We start from the raw sequence: 18166 nt of genomic DNA on the forward strand, positions 1-18166 counted from the left end.
GCTACCACATTTGCGGCACTTTCCAGCGCCATACTCTTGTAGTCTTCAGTGACCTCCACACCCACCCTATAAAAGCGGCCACTGCATTCCCCTCATCATTCACTCTCCAGTCTGCAAGCTGTTTGGATGCCAGTCACTCCTCTCACTTGCCTTCATGTCAACTCCTAGCCTCCTCGATGCCAGTTTCGGCGTCGCTACTCCTCCAAAGTTGCCCTCTTTCGGCCTGCCCTCCCGAGCACAATCTTCCACCAATGGGTGCCCTTCCGCAGTTTCTGCTTGGTCTTCACAACTCCGATCGCCTTCCACTACACATGAAGCTGATGCCAAGCTCGCCGTTGCAACCGTCGCCATCATCAGCACGCATTGAAGAGGAAAGCGAGATGCCCTGATGACATTTTGAAGCTTCTGCCATCTGTGTCACCCGCCGCGTTCAGTTACTTTGGCACCAATACCGCGTGCGTTTAGATCCATGCTGAAGGCCATGTGAGTGTGTGTTATTCAGAGTGCTTAGTTAGGTGGGCCTCGCATGTGCTTTTGTGGTCTACAGTGATAAATGGCTCCATCAGTCTCTGGGCGAAAGTGTCTGACTTTGGAGCAGAAAGTTCTGCTGATAAAAGAAGTGGAAAAAGGCAACCGGCAGAAAACTGACATTGCGAAGCAATTCGGCACACCTCCGTCTCTTTTATCAACTGTATTGAAAAACATGGAAGCTGTGCTGGATAGCTTTGAAAAGAGCTTCTCAGTGAAGAGAAAGAGGAATCGCGATTCGAAATACCCCGAAGTGGAAGGCGCACTTCTACAGTGGCTGAAGAATGCCAACAGTGCAAATCTCTGTACATGGACCTTTATTTACTGCAAAAGCCAAAGCTGTCGCCCTCCAAATAGGCCATAAACATTTCAAGTGCAGCAATGGCTTGCTTGAGCGGTTCAAGAAACAACACGGTGTGATCTTTTCATGGAAAGAACTCGCACCTTCGAAGGTCGCCAACTACTTTGTGCACGCCGGCTTTTCCCGCGCTGTCATCAACTACCCTGATGATGACCTGCCCGACGATGACTGGACTTGCAGCAATGTGTACGAGGCTGTTCATAAAAGTGCTGGCCACGAGGTAGAAGGCGACTTCAAGACATTCGTATTGGCTGACGCTGCTGCTCCCGTGGACGCCCCAGCGATGGATGTTAAGATACTAATCAACACTGTTGGTGACCCCAATGAGGATGAAAAGCTGGCGGACGAAGAGCCACATGAAGTGCCAACTGTGGTTCAGACGCGGGAGTACCTATGCCTGCTGCGAAATAAGGTTAATTGCATTGCTGGCGACCACGGCCTCATGCAATGCTTGGTCAAATTAGAGCAGGGGTTGCTCGCGCCCGGTAAGAACTTGAAACAGCTGAAGCTCACTGCCTTTTTTACAGCTGAATAGAGTTTTGCTTCACTAAATACATTTTATTTTGATTTCCTCGCAGTTGTGGTGCAATTAAAGCTCGACTACTTTAGCTTTTCTCGAGTGGTTGCTTATATCGAATTACCGTTTATAACCAATCTTTTTGCTGTTCCGCTGACTTCATTATAACGAGGGATTACCGTAGTAGTTTGGTAGAACTTGAGTGCTGTTAAATGTATTCCTATTTTGCATGCCTGAGCAGCAATTTGGGTTTCCTGTTAATGACAAATTTTGTGTGCCCATGAAATGAATTTAACCTGTACTTAACCCTCTCGTTTCTTTTTTCTTTTTTAATAAAGACTTGGACAAGACCAGCAAGTCACAAGTGGGCCTGGGCCACTTTGCAACCCTCCCTCAGTACATGAAGCTGTATGAAGTCCTCAAGTCAGCCCATTCAAACTATAAGGCATGATAACTATATTATACTTTAATTCCTACTTTTCAGCTCATTGTGAAACTCTTTTCCTGGGAATCCTGCAAACATTTCTGAATAGCCTTTTAAATGTGCTGTAATTTGCATCATTCTATACCAAAGTTTATTGTTAAATTGTGCCTCGAACCTCTTTTCAAGATGAAATGCAACATGTACTAGTTCACAAAGCTGAAGGCATAAACTCCTGTTAAAGATTTACTGCAAAGTAATATTTTTTTGTGTACATGTTTTGAGTGTTTCTAGAACTGTGTAAAATTTTTGCCGGCTTAAAATAACAGTGGTCATGGTTACATATTCAGATGAAATACAGTCAATGTCCGAAAAATCGGGCAGTCTGAAAAAATGAATGCATGCCTTTTACTGCCCCCAAGGGCTCACATCGCCACAGGCACGTCCGAAATAGCTCAAAAGGCCTGCCAGTACACCTATTTGGCGTATTGGTGCTTGTACTGTGACTGGAGACGGCGGGTACACGCGTGTATAATTAAGGAATATATACTGTGTCCCGTGACAATTGCCCCATTCCCACTCCTAGTATAATTCATCGCAATACTTAGCATGTGCTTCACCGTGTAACACTGCTGTATTGAGGCGAAGCTCACTTTTGGAAACCGGCATATGTAACGCGTTCTGATTTCCGAGCTTCCAAGCCATTGGCAACGACTACAAAGATGGAGTCAGCCTCATTGCAGACAGCGGCGAATTCTTTCAATGAAAAATGCGGCACCGAACAGCAATAAGCTTGGTAGCGAACTTTGAAGCAGGTAAGCCTAGCGTTGCCGCAGTGGTGGCTATGGCTGCCAGCAGATCTTCGTGCTAGAGCGCCTCTTCGAGGTAGCGAGACAATCAAAGTGGTGGTGGCTTCAATAACGTCATTTCGGACCTGCTGTCATGGCAAAAAGTCCGGAAAATCAGATGGCGAAGGGTTTTTGCATTCGAAATTTCAGACGTTCTTATACACTGACTCTATCGGGTATGTGATAGGGCCGCAAAGGCATCCTAATTATCAGTCGTGCCCAAAAAATCTGTCATTGACAGTACTACAGAGCCACAAATTTGCAGTGAAGTGCTCAAAGTTATTACTTGTTTTTCTGAAAGTCAAGGTCCCTAGCTGAATAGAGTCAAAATTTAATATAACGAGCCTTGGTTTAGGGAATGCATAATTTAATAATCTTTTTTTTTTAATATATTAGTTTCATTGAACACAATGTCCAGCTGTTTAGCCAAGTAACTTTTTTTCTGCAGTTTCAATTTAACAAAATTTATGTACACTACATACATATACCTGGAGTTTTTGTCACAAGCAAAAGATCATGGTTTCATTTAGTGCATGACCTTTCGCATACCAGCAAGTGGAGGAAAGCACTGACCACCAAACAGGATGAGATTCATCACTTCGCCATGTTGTGCCATATGGAAAATATGGTGCCCGTTTGTGCTCATGGCCACGCGGGTATGCTCCCAAACACATCAGCAGCCAGTTTTAAAAGATAAATGCTAACTGGAAGGGACTCATGAGTGCCTCTGTGGAGGTAAAAGAAATGTGTGTAGTCTTGGTGTCATTGCACTGTGTCATCATGAATGAATATCACAAATGACATCCTGGTGATATTGGCCTCGGGATTTTTAAACAAATAAAAGGGCTGCCTAAAATTGGTTGGCCATGAAGACAACAATGATGGTGCACAAGTATGCATGGTATTAGGGCGATAGCAGCTACTAGCACTAGGCATAGTCTGTGTTGAAGCTTTGTCTCTACACTATCTCTATTACATGTGCCAGTGTTTTTGCTTTGGTAATTATTCTTCACGTTTTTTTAGGGATTCTGTTCATAAATTATTTACTGACAAGATGCTATCTACCAGGGCTGCTCTAGAAAACTGTAAGGTAACTTTTACAACTGGAAAAGAAAAGAAACCTTGACTTTAGGAAATTTACAATTGAACATTTTCTGCTGCAAGTACAATTTTGTCATGTCAAGATTTGACTGTATATTTATGGTCTTATGTTATTAGGATGAAATAATTGTCACAGTGGCTCAGTGACTTTGGCATTATGCAGCTGAGTAGAAGTCATTGGTTGGATTCACAGTCATGGTGGCCACATTTTTGTGTAAGCAGAACACAAGAAATGCTTGTGTACTGTGCTTTAGGTGCATGTTAAAGAACCACAGGAGGTCAAAATTAATCCAAAGCACTCCACTACAGTCTCTCTCATAACTCACTCTGCAGTTTTGGGTTAAAACACGTTGGCAGGCTAGTTGGTTTGAATCGACGATCACTGTCTCTGTGTATCTATTTCTTTCTAAGTCCTCGTTCAGTCATGCTTACACACTTTATCATAGCAGTTTTGGCACATTTAAGCCAAAAGATAATCCTGAGTGAATCAGTTTAGATTGAAAAGTCTCCTCAAATAACTCTACTTTCATTGATTTTGCAGTAATGGGTTTATTAGTAGAAGAAATAATGACAGCCGAAGATTTTTTTTTTCCCCACCGAAACCCCAAGGCCGATACGTCAGTGTGACATCACAGATTGCAAAATAATTTTTTGCATTTTGGCCATTGTCGTTCAGTAGAAGTTTTTCAAACTTTCCATTTTAGTCTCTGGTTCTTTTGGAATACAATGCTGCCCATTTTTACCGATAGAAGGTTAACTAGGCCCCAGCAGACGGCTTCAAAACCCATCACGTTACAGTGAGCTGGTGCGGGAATTTCATGGCACTGATGCCACCCATCTTTTGTTCTTACATATTTTCTGGCTTACCAAGTATCTTCTCGCAATAAGAGTGGCTTTTTTGCTATTGTGGAAGGGTAATTTATAGGAGTGTGTGAATATCAAAATTCTCAAATACTAATCAAGTAGATAACTTCGAATATCAAATCATACATCAAATAATGATATGCACACGCATTTATTAGCAAGTTTGGTTGTTTTAACATGTTGGAACATTGCAACTACATTGTCAGTGGTAAATGAAGTTGTCAATGGACAAACTAGTAAGCCGTTACACTAAAAAATTCTGTATTTCATTGAACTTGAAAAATTGGGTAATTTCCACTAGCTGTCTGTTCTCACCAACCTGTGCCTTATTATAGAGCTAAAATGCCCATAAACTCAGAGGCATTTGACACTGTGCCAGCCATCACTCATCGTATTCACTGTGAAGCAATAAGCTCACATTTAGAGGTGGTGCAACCCACCGCCCTGTTCCAAAGGGGACGCTCATAGCGTACATCCATGAGCAAGGCAAAAGCTGCGCTCACACCCAACCAATGTGAGGTGGTACTGTACAGTTTGCTATGGCTGTTGCTTAGAAAAGAACTCCAAAAGCATTGTCTTTTCTTTTTCCTGTGTTTTGTGCCACATGCAAGTAGCACTTCTGCAGCACAGCTTGTACAGCAAGCCCCTTCTGTTTTTTTTCATTCAGTGTGAGACATCTCATCGAATCACTGTTGTCGGAGTACTATTATCGGTATGTTGCATTTGCAAGAATATAGCGCAACCACCAATATAATGCCAGGCGTACAAGAAGAGTGCATGAAAACATTTTTTCAATTGTAACTTCAGCATGTGTAATGCATCCAAACTCGTTTATAATAGCGCCTTTTAGCATATCGTCAAAGCGCAGAGCATCGTGGTATGTAATGCCCAATGTGGAACAACCATCACCTGTGAGATCTATAGTACAAGTGCCTGGACTCGCTCAGGCGTGCATTGTGGTAGCAAATTAGCCATTGCTCTATCCTGAAATGTTGTAACAGGCATGCAGTACGCTGCACAAAGGCACAACATGGGCATGCGGTGGGTAGCTGGTATATTTGCATAGTGAGGTCATATATTGACCATATTGGCATAATTAGGGCAGCACTGCTGGACCTATGCTCCCAAAAAGATTGTTCTCATTGCAGTTGAGTTCTTTTGTGTAGTCGCCCCTTTCCTCTTTCGTTGCACTTTGTACACCATCGCTGTCCCCAAACCTGTGCCTCCTTAGAGGGTGGCTTTCCCAACAAGCTTAGACGTCTAGTGGCTGAGTGCACTTTACATGCAAAATTGTGCCAGCAGCACAAGATCATCACAAAATCATCACAAAATCATCACAAAATTCATCACAAAACCAGACACATATTCTTACATTAGGTAGTAACAAATGTTAGGGACCGAGTTTGCTGAGAACCCACGTGCTGTTGTGTGACCCCTGTATCAGGGTCATCTACTCTGTATTGAGCAGTCTTGAGCACTTGAGTATACCTCTTAGCTTCCAATGTATACTGCCACTTTATTGTGAGATTGAATATACAATAACGGGATTGCTGGACCACTTGCTCGAACCATGCCATATCTATTGTAATTGAGCAATATGCAACCATTCGGCATAAAACTTATGCAGAAAGGTCATTTCAAATATCAACCAACATGTTAGTTTGCTTCTAACATGTCTCCCCTTCTATAATTCCTAGAAAATGTTTATTAATGTCTTTATGCAGTTGTTGGCAATGTCATATTATCATGCTCTCCCAAAACTACCGTGGCCTTCCTATTTTAATATGCCACACTGATAAGAGAGTGTTAAATCATGAGCAAACCCATGTCACAGAATCCACATAGCCAACAGTAATGGAGGTGCGTTTAATGACAGTGAGCTTAAGCTTGGCGAACTTCACGTCTGGCTCAGTTACCCAAAGACAACCATACATGCTGCTCTTGCTGGGCACATAGATCACTACTTATGTAGAGCATGTCTGTTGCAGTACACAAAGGGCTCAGTACAGTCAAACCCAGATATATCGAACCCAGATATAAAGAATTATTGTGTAGAACGAACAGCTGTAAAATCCCCTTGAAAATTTTTGTATAATATTTTATTTTTTTATTAAATTATATCAAATTACGTGTATATCAAACTTCTTTGTGATCCCCTTCAGATTTGATTTATCTGGCTTCAACTGTATATCCAGGGCAACTAATGGACTTCTTGCTGAGCTATAGTTAGTGCATGATTTATAACAATAAAGCTGGCACAAAGAAAGGAAATGAACCAAGTATATACATCTCTTTTTATCTCACTCTCTTTATTTTGTTGCATTCCTTTGTTTGTTGCAGTTTTCTCATTAAGTAATTATAAACCAAGTCAACCACATGTAGTAGTTAAGAAGTTAAAGCAAACCTATTTTTTTTATTTTCATTATGCAAGTGTTAGCAAAACTATATACCGTGGCTGAATTTAAACTATACTTGAACAAAAGAGAGATTATATTCGGTTCATGCCAGAACCCAACATCTGCTGGTAACTTCTCTTCATGCAACACATCAAAAATCACTAAGCTGACATCATAATTTAACAGTGACATTCGTGTTGTAACCAGAACACCTCCGTGTACAGTCAAACCAAGTCATTCGGCTTAAGATAGCCGAAAGGATAGGTTGACACATTAGTCATACAGTGTACAGGGCTCGTCTTAAAGTAATGTATACTGCATGTGGCCAGTGTTTGGGAACAAACACACAGTAAGTGAAGCAACAAATAAGCCACCTTCTTTTGGAATGAGTGTACTATTTGCAAAAAGAGCTGAAACTCTTGTCCCCAGGTGTCTCTTGATGCTGGCAGCAGTGAGAAGTTTTTGGGCCTGCTGAAAGCAGTCCTGATCACTATGGGTCAGATTCTGGAAGTGGCCCAGCTCCAGGATTTGAATAGGCATGTGGAAGAGCTGCTGGGCTACTTGCGCCTATCCATGACCATCGAGCCTCTCACAACTGTGCAGTGTGTCCGGCAGGTCAGTTGTTTTATTCCCAACTTTAATTTTTCGCATGCAACATCCTATGGGCAATGGAAGAAATGGTACAGTGAAATGTTGCGTAAAACAAAATTATATATACAAAACAAAGTTCAAAAGCAGTAAGTAGGGCTTGACTAGAATATATAACAAGGTTACAAAAACAAATTTAGCAAATGTATGCAATCTCTTAGCAGGCATGCATCAAAAACAGTGTAAGAGTAAAGGCCTAAAGCCCAAAAATCTTTGCAAACAATCTTTAACATATGCTAGAGTCTTCTTGGAGATCACTCATCTGTACAGGTGACTAGACGAATACTGCTAGAAGCTTTGAAAGGGCTGGTTGCTGACATACTTGCTCATACACAAATATCTTAATTAAGCTTAGGACTCACTCAGACTCGGATTCATTAATAGCGTATTCAGCCCGGCTCACTTGAACTCAGGCTCACAAGAATCAGACACCACCAGTATCACTTGGACTCATACGTGTCAAGATCAAACTCTTGGAGGCTCACTCTCTCTCACTGGCTCACTCAGGTTCACTCATTAGCCCATAATACAGCTGGGCTAGTGAGTGTGTCACCATCTAGCCCAGCAGCATCTATTTAAACTATGTAGATGAAACAATGTAAGTGTCTGTGCCTGAGAACTATGCCGCGGAGAAGCCTAGGCACCCTAGGCATATTGAGCTCACTCAATCCCAACCACTTTCATTTCATTTCATTTATTATACCCTCAAGGCCTGTGAAGGCTTTACAGAGGGGAGTGGGTTACAAGTAAATTCAAACAGTAAGCCTTACAAGAGAAAAATATACAACATTAAAATACAATTTGACAAATAATTCAGTAGAAATACAATGAGCAATTACAGAAGCTATTCCAAAGAAGGACAAGATATACAAGCACATTAAACAGCATTCTAGCAAGTAATGTTGGTTAAGGCATCACGAAACAAAAGATTATCGCCCATGGATACAATTTCTGCGGGAAGGTGGTTCCACTCTAGTGATGTCCGAGGTACGAATGACTGGGAAAATGTATTTGTGCTGCAAGGAGGGACGTGAACCTTGTAAGAATGATCGATGCGGCGAGATACATTGTGTGGAATATGGATGAATACATCACGCAGTGTTGTGTGCTGAAAAATTTTGTGAAATAATGATAAACGGGAAACATTACGTCGAGCTGCAAGAGATGGAAGAGAAAGGCTAGTTTGCATGGCTGTTACACTGGCAGTTCTGTTATAATTCAAAAGAATAAACTGAGCGACATTATTCTGAACTAATTCTAATGCGTTAAGTTTAGGTTATTAGAGTCCCAGGCTGATGTAGCGTATTCTAATTTTGCGCGTATTAGTGTTTTATAAAGCAATAACTTCAAAGAGTGCGGAGCCTTAAAAAGTTTCGCCTTAAATGACCAAGAGCACGGTTAGCATTGTTCACTATATTAGTAATGTTAGTTGCCCAGGTAAGGTCGTATGTAATATGAATTCCTAAGTACTTGTATGAAGTTACCTGTTCTAAAGGAAGGTAATTTAAATAGCATACCTGAGAGACTTTAGGTGTCCTAGATACATGCATAGCTTCACACTTGTTAACCTTTAATTCCATTAACCATAAACTGTACCAGTTAGATATTATATCAAGGTCCGATTGAAGACTGTTAGTATCACAATCCGTCGTTATTTCGCTTAAGATAACACAATCATCCGTGAAGAGATGAATGTTAGAAGTTACTTGTGAAAGAAGGTCGTTTATATATATTAAGAACAAAAAAGGACCAAGAACCAATCCTTGGGGCACTCCGGAAGCAACAGAGCACACCGGTGAATTGCAGCCGTTGGCAGTAACCTATTGCGAGCGATGAACAAGAAAACATTCAATCCATTTTAAAAGATTAGCATCGATATTCAAATGGGTTACTTTGTGGACTAGAAGTTTGTGACAGACTTTATCGAATGCTTCTCAGAAGTCTAAAAATATGCAGTCGACGCATGATGAATGATCAAGAATTCGATGCAACTGATGAGTGAAGGATACGAGTTGAGTCTCTCATGAGTATGGTTTCCTAAAGCCATGTTGTGCAGGTGAAAAAAATGTGTTACCTTCAAGAAAGTCGACGAGGTTTGTGAATACAATGTGTTCCAGCAGTTTGCAGCACGTGCTGGTAAGTGAGATGGGGCGATAGTTGCTATGTTCTTGTTACCAGATTTGTGGAGCGGAACCACCTTCCCGACCTTCCACTGATAAGGTAAAGCGCCTGTGTTGAGCGATTGTTGAAAAATTTTGGTTAGTATAATAGAACAGTATGCGGAAGTGTTATTTAGGAACTTAGCGTTAATTGAGTGTGGAAGTTGCCTGTATACCTCTGCTAAACTTCACTCAAGCAGGCATACACAATTTAATTTATAATCTGGCACCTTACGTCTAAAATTTGTATTAGTTGACACAAGTCCTTTATTTGCATCTTCTCACTCAGACTTATTCTAATGGACCTTGCTTGCTTATACACAGTCAGATTCATCTTTGATCATGTGGACACTTCTGCCTCGCTTATGTACTCACTCAAAACTCATGAGCTCAAATTCGTGGATTCATAAACCATTGCAATCAAATGTGATTCAGACTTCCTAAACTCACTCAGGCTCACAGAACCTCCATTTCACTGATACCCTTGGTGGCTCAGACTCATTTCCACTTCAACTCACCTCATCTCGCTCAGTATATGACTTTTTTGAGTACACTTCAACTCGCATTCATATTCCCTGGGACTTACTCAGGCTCACTCAGGCTTAGACTCATAGGTGGCTCTAATTCTGAGCGATTTGACTCATGAGTGAGTTCACCAACCTATGATCTAAACAGAGAAGGATACAGTGAAGTGGGGATAAATTCTTAATAGCTGGCACTGTATGTATGAAATATTTATACATAATTAATCACTGGCCGTTATTTACTATGATCAATCTAAAAGGATGGAAGAGGTTGCTTGGAAAATAATAAGGTGCAATGTTGTATACTCTTGTGTAAGGGACACACCTCTAAATTTAGGTCAGTATTTAAGAACAAATTATCTAAGCATGGGCTAGATGCATTTTTGTAAGCATGCACGCACTGCATTGTCTCCGTGTGTTCTTGGCACAGTGCATAAAGGCGTATTGCACAGCATATCCAGCTCCTCTTCAGTATGTTTATTGTTCTTGTAGTTGATAGTCAGCAGGAGGCTCGTCGACTTACATATGTATTGCCATAAAATTCACATTCTGGTGTCACATAGCTTGTCCTGTCACGCTTTCTAGCTGTGTGTATGCATTTGTGCAGCGTGAAAATCCAGATCCAAATTTATGGATAAAGTGTGGCCCTTACACAAGATTCTACCTATATAAATAATGTTTCTCTCTCTTACACAAAATACACAGTATTCATAAGTTGGTAAAACTGTTAAGTTCAGATGGCTTAGTGAACATGAAATAGTTGTTAGGTAAATGACATCAGGTGTCACTCGAAATTACCTTGATGGAGCGGTGGCAGCAGTTTTCTGTTTTAGTGCTGAGCTAATTAATTTTATTCCAACTTTGTTAGCAATATGTTAGTAGAGAATAAATGCTGGAACGTCTATGTGAAAACAATTTCATCAAAGGAACTAAGCTTTTAGTGCCCACACATGCATTGTTATTAATAGCATGCAGCAGCTTCTAAAACTGACAAGCATCACATGTCAACTTGTTTTCTCTCTCTCTCTCTCTCTCTCTCTCTCTCTCTCTCTCTCTCTCTCTCTCTCTCTCTCTCTCTCTCTCTCTCTCTATCTATCTATCTGTCTGTCTATCTATCTATCTCTTATTTTTATTCTTTTTTAAATTTTATTTCTTTATTTTTTTCCGGTTTCTGTATACCTGTGTTACTGTCAGTGACTTCTGAGTGCTCATCATGCCTGAGTGACATGTAATCCTTTCTGCTATTGTTCTGTGCTCCATTTTACACCTAATATTCCTCATTTTAGTGTGGGCCCCTTTATCTGGCCGTCAGTTTGCTCATCCTTTGTCTAATCACCTTGCACTGCATTGACAATGTAAGTGCAGTATACTTACACCACTGATGTTTTTTGCACAGCATTCGTATCATGCTCTGCATACTACACACAACCGTGGAGTTGCTTTGTTTACCATTCTCTGGTTGTACTGCGCAGCTTCTCAAGGCTTTGTTTGGCACTAATCTGACCAGCTTGTGGGAGGGATGTACAAACAATGACTCGCTGAGCACCAACCTGTCAGGGCCCTCAACCGGCCTCTACCACAACTGCTGCTCCTACCCATATGCCTGCCTATCGAAACTGCTGGCCACCTACAGTTCAAGATCTCCGCTTCTGACTGCAGATGCAACCGCTTTAGGAAGGTGAGAAAGGCTGTACAAAATGGCATGCACCAACTGTGTGGAGCAGCATACGCACTGCTTTCAGCTAGGCAGCACCAGCTGCTGCATGCTGTGCACGGAATCCATGCACCATATGTACTGTACACGTTTTTTCAGTAGGGGTGCGCGAATATTCGAAAATTTTCAATATCAAATATTATATTTTTAATATTTCTATACGAGTTAAAAACTACGTATTCAAACATTTCTGAATATCCGGTTGTATACGAATATACAACACAAATCGAATATGTTGCTGGCTGTGCAGGAGCAAACGCGGTTCCTAGCGTTTGTTTTTATCTAATCTAGGAATATGTGTCTGATTTTGTGATAATTTCATGCTGCTGGCAAAATTTCAGCTATAAAGCATGCTTAGCCACTGGACGCCTAAGCTGTGCGGGAAAGCCAGCCTCTCAGTAGCAAGGGGCACAGGTTAGCGGACGCCGCGAGGGCGCACTCTTTCGCAGCGCCACCCCCAATCTGAGCTTATTGCTTGACAGCAAATGCGATGAGTGACGGCTGGCACTGTATCAAATTCCTTTGTATTTACGGCCATTTCATGTATAATGAGGCACAGGTTGACGAGAACAGACAGCTAGTGGGAATTATTCAATTTTCCAAGTTAACATGTACCAAATGCAGCCTTATAGTATAATGGCTTACTAGTCTCATTTTTACCATTCACAATGTAATTGCAATGTTCCAACATGTTAAACTAACCAAATTTGCTTATAGATACATGTGCATATCATTATTCAATATTCAAAGCTAAGTATGCGCATTCGATGCTTACTTGAAAATTTTGTTATTCACACACCCCTGTTGTTCAGTGAACTCATGTTGCTCCCGCACCAGCTGCAACTTGTGCAGGTGGTACCAATTCAAACTCAATTCGCAATTCAACTGGAGACCTCAATTTTTTTTTTTTTTCGTCATGTGACCTCACATGTGGTGTGATGTTCAAGACAATGTAAAAGGCCCACAAATGGGAATAAGAGACCATACAATGTGATTGCTGTTAAAACATTTTGTACAAGGTGCTAACTAGCAAAAGGTAAAATTAAAAAAAACTGACAAAATGAAAATATGCTGATTTCTTTCACTAGTGCACAGATATGGGCCCCTTTGTTTGCTTGGTCTTGGCATCTGTACAAAATTTACAGGAAATTGCAAGAACAATTCAGTAATTCCTGTGACTAAACTTGTCGAAGTGAAATGGTTGCTGCTGTACAGGAGAAGAAGAAGAAACTGTAGTATAAAAGAAATTGATGGGAGGACATAACAGCACCAGTGCCATGCATGTTTTTGTTGCCAGCACTTAATTATTTGACTCCTGACATTTCACGTAAGAACCATCTTGAAAATCAGCGCAACGGGACAGCACAACAGAAAAGAAGACAAACACAGGTGTAAACTAACAACTGATTTTATTGAAGCCAGACCGACAGGTATATTATCCACAAGCTATACAGGCGCATCATTACAAAGAAGAATGGGATTCGTTGAATAGGAAGTGATTAAACTAGGTGCGAAAGGAATTTCATTTCTGCACTGTACAGTGCAATTGATGTTTCGCTTACACAATCCTGACCAGCTTTTCTGATAAAAGATGCCTGTAAGGTGTCACGAGGAGAAATGAAATTTTGCGCCTGGTTCAATCACTTCCTGTTCAACAAATCCCATTTTCTCTTGTAACGGTGCGCCTGCACAGCTTATGGATGTATATACCTGTGGGTCTGGCTTCAATAAAATCAGTTGCTAGTTTGCAGCTGTGTTCGTCTTACTTTCTATTGTGCCGCCGCATTGCGCTGCTTTTCAAGACGGCCCTCATACCAAAACACCAACTAGCCCAGCATTCAACTCCTGACATTTCATTGAGTCTTAGTTAATAGTGTACGTTGTCACTGCATGGTGAGGTTTTCTCATGGTTCCTCAAGTTAGTACCTACCACAGTGACTCGGTCGCTGCAGCATAGTGCTACTGAGCATTAGGTCATTTGCTGAATTTCCAGCTGTGGCAGCCTCACTCTTGTGAAGGCCAGATGCACAAACAGCCATGTGGTGACATTTTGTGCACATTAAAGAACCCCAGGTAGTTGAAATTAATCTGGATCCCCCTACTATTATGTTTTTTATAGCTTCAGGTGCATCTCTGAGACAGTGTTGCTAATTAAAAAAAAAATTAAGTTTCGCAAGCGCCTTCTTTTTTCTTATCCCAAACAATTTTGCAGGAATGGATGCACTAGGTGTTGAGTAACTGACTTCCTACATTGCGCTTTATGTGTAGACACACATAATTTGTCAGCCTGCATAGACTTGTGTTACACAGCTCCAACTGGGGTTTGCAGCACTAGGATCTGACTTCATGGGCAGTGGGTTATTGAGCCTGCACTTTGTTACCACCTTTACCATCAATTTCTTTTTGTTTGCTTGTTTCTGAACTTTTGTCAGAATTCCCAAGTCTGCATTGCATTACAGAACTTTGCATGGAATGTGAAACTTGCATGTGAATTGCATTGATACCAGTGCTAGGTATTGTAGGTATTTCAAATGAGTGCAAAGATTGAGTACTATTGTGCTGTGCAGCTGGTTAAGCTGGATGAGGCGAGGCTGTGAAAAGAAGATCTCTGCCTTGCTGAAACCCAGCAACAAGAGAGGCAAGGCCGTACTGGCAGCACACATTCGCCTTTTTGAACCTGTGGTCCTTCAGGTGAGTGCAGTTGCTGGCTGGATGTTTAGACCCGTGATCTTATACTGATACCTTCCTGTGCAGGCACTCAAACAGTACACAGTGTCGAGCAGCTCCCATCTTCAGGCTAGTGTTCTAGACTTGTTGGCTCAACTGGTGCACCTCAGAGTCAACTACTGCCTGCTGGACTCAGATCAGATATTTATAGGCTTTGTCATCAAACAGTTTGAATTCATCGAGGAAGGCCAGATCCAGTATGTTTGCATTTATGCACTCTTTTTCGTGTGAATCGTTTGTGCTTGGAACTGACCATATTTCTTGGGATTTCATCGCAGAAATGCTCAAGTGCTCATTCCACAAATCTTCTACTTCTTGGTACTGCTGTCGTATGAGCGCTACCATTCCAAGCCTGTCATCAGTATGCCTGAAATCATACAGCTATGCGATCGCCTGATGGCCAGTGGTCAGCCACCTGACAGATACGGTAAGGCTGAACAATTGCAAGGAATGCCTGATTGAAAGAAAAAACAAAAATTGCATTCAACATTCCACAGATGCAGTTCTTTTATTATTATAATATATTTTCTTTTTTTCTGAGTAATGTGCATGCTGAAAAAATAATACTTAGGTATTGAAGCATATTGAAGAACTAGTTAAAGCACAGCATGCTAGCATTTTAGCCTTTTATGCCGAAAAAATATGCAGCATTCTCAAATTTTCATGTTAGTGACGCACATAACATGACATTGTACTAGTAGTAGGTACTGGCATTTAAAGAGGTTATGGACATGAAGTGGGGATGCCAGGAGAGAGTGACAAACCAAATGCATCTGTCTGTGTTTGGACACCCGTGTGTGCAAATGGTCATCCAGAAGGTGCCCAACAGGCTCTACAGCAGTCACATGTGTCTAGGCATCCTTTTAAGAGGAAGGTTTAGCTCGGGGCCAACTAAGATTTCCCTATTCAAGTACACGTGAAATACAGAGATCCTCTCACTAAGCAACTACTGAACCAATTTTGAATGAAGTTTGTTACATTTCTCTCCTTTTTTTCTTTCTTTCTTTCTTGAACATACCGAAACACAAAATGGCTATTGCAGGAGTGGGTACAAGTCATAAAGTACAAAAGTAAACATGTCAACAGAAACACAATTTGAGTTTATACAGAAAATAGAGATATGTTAATAGGCTGCATTGCCAGCTGTGCAGAAAAAAATGTATTTGATGGGAGGGAATGCATATTGCCAGGTAAAGAATTCCATAGGTCAACATTATGTGGGAAAAAATTGTATTTAAATGTGTTAGTGTGAGCGAAAACCAGTTGCAATTTAAGTTCATAATAACTGCAGGTTGAAGTCTGTTTAACAACAGATAAGTATTCACTATTTGAAAAGCTGACATGGAGAGTTAAAGGGTAACTCTGGCGATTTTTCACTGTCTACTGACCTTAATCCAGTTTTGAATATACATTCTCTTTTGCACTCTGATTGTCTGTGCCAAAGATATGACTGCAAGTCATTTAGTTTTCCTGAAAACAAACTTTAAAGATTGCCTGCGTGTTCCCAACTCATGCCCATGAATGTACGACTTTTTACTGGTAACCCTATGTTGTGAGGTCTACACGGCCACTTCACTGATAAACAATGAAGCTGGCTCCTTTTTCTACGAAATGACAACTGACGATCATCGTTTAGACAGACGTGATGACCGGTGCTTCTCTTCGTCTTGCCATAGCACGTTGTGCTGAGCTTGAGGCTCATCAGCTGCTTCGCACGGTGGCGGCGGGGGGGTCAAAAGCAAATGGCAATCCTTCAGCACTCGTATTGTCACCCAATTCATTGCTGAGATTGCCACTGTATAGTTTGAAAGAGCTGGAAAAGTCCTTGTGTCGTCAGAAGACATTGTCAGCTTCGCTTTTTTGGTGTTGGCACCTCGTGTACAGCATGTTTAGCACACATTCTGCGTGTTTACATTACAGTGGTGTACTATCTGACGTCATCGACTCATCATAGACGTCACATGAAGCAGTTATACGTTTTGGTACTTCATTTACTGGTTATTTAAAATTTTTTATTAGTTTCTAAACAAAGTGAACCATCCTACCGGGGACAGCACTGGCAATGCCATTTGAAAATGACAATATCCTAATTTACTTAAAGAAATGCTAGGCTTGCCCTTTAATGATATTGTACATATATTTCAGTAATAAATTTTATGACGGACAGAAAATGGTCATAAGTTTAATGAAGGAAAAGCATATGACGGGGAGAAGTACCTATTGTATCTGCGGCTATAAAGCGCACAGCTTCTTCTTTTGTGCCTCCTCAAGTGCTGAACATGTGCAAGGAAATCCTGATTGAAGTAAAAATAGGAATTGCAACATTTGAGAGAGAAAGCTTAATTCTGTCGACTGTTCAAAGCCAAATTGTTATTTAGGGCCATATACTTTTCAAAATACTGCCAAAAATTAGAAAGTAAAAAAAAAGTGTAAAGTCTACAAATCTGTTACTCTACGTTAAAAATGCATGACAATTCTGTGAACTGTATCTGTTAAAGCATCTGAAGTAGACAAATGTTATAGTGCACAAGTTTACAATTTACGTCAAATTGTTAAATGTTTACGAGAGTGTTTCCAAAGGCCCTTCTCCCAAATTAGTGGTATAATTCAGAGCGATGTTTATTACATCAATTTTGTCTGCTTTAGATGTCATAATAGGTGTAGCTTATAGAATTGTGATATCATTTTTCATTGCTGAGCTTGAGTTGTAAACTTGGTGCTCCAATTTTTCCAAATTACCTGATTTTCAAGAATTTTTCATCAGAAGAAAACCTGATGGCCTAAAATAAAAGACCAGCTGCCAGCAGTGCACAGATTTTAACCTTTCTTTAAATACAATAAACCTCCTCAGATTTGGTACAGTGACCTCCAGGCAAAATTGTTTCTCCATTTCCATTTATTTAGGTGGAGCTCCAAAGATAAAGCTTCCTTTTAAGTGGGATTTGCATTACTAATTGGGGCACAAACTAGTTCCACAATCTTGTTTTTAAGTAGGGATGCACAAATATCAAATTTTTTTAATACGAATCGAATATGAATACTTAGCTACGAATGTCGAACAAGGATATGGACGTACATTTATTAGCAAGTTGGGCTAATTTGTTATTTTGAAACATTGTGATTACATTGTCAATGTTAAAAAACTATACTATTAATCCGTTATACCATAACATCATGTATTTGGCTCATTTCCACTAGCTGTTCTCACCAGGCTGTGCCTTATACCGCATCAAATGCCCGTAAAATTGGAGGCATTTGACCCTATGCCAGTCGTCACTTATCGCACTTACCGTCAAGCAATAAGCTGCGAATTCTGGGTGGTGCTGCAAAAAAAACTAAATAAGAAATAAATAATAAT

At 40.8% G+C, this 18166-nt stretch overlaps 1 protein-coding gene across 2 annotated transcripts in view; it reads left to right on the top strand.

Moving 5' to 3' along the window:
- Positions 1-18166, top strand: part of htt (huntingtin) — a 184187-nt gene that overhangs the window by 82635 nt on the left and 83386 nt on the right. For both annotated transcript variants that reach the window (XM_075677006.1, XM_075677007.1), the window contains 6 exons: positions 1745-1851; positions 7466-7651; positions 11840-12045; positions 14649-14772; positions 14836-15005; positions 15087-15235. In XM_075677006.1, the coding sequence (XP_075533121.1) occupies positions 1745-1851; positions 7466-7651; positions 11840-12045; positions 14649-14772; positions 14836-15005; positions 15087-15235 (942 nt within the window). The remainder of the gene's footprint in view (positions 1-1744; positions 1852-7465; positions 7652-11839; positions 12046-14648; positions 14773-14835; positions 15006-15086; positions 15236-18166) is intronic.

This window comes from Dermacentor variabilis, unplaced genomic scaffold, assembly GCF_050947875.1.
Source record: "Dermacentor variabilis isolate Ectoservices unplaced genomic scaffold, ASM5094787v1 scaffold_12, whole genome shotgun sequence".
Classification (NCBI taxonomy): Eukaryota; Metazoa; Arthropoda; class Arachnida; order Ixodida; family Ixodidae; genus Dermacentor; species Dermacentor variabilis.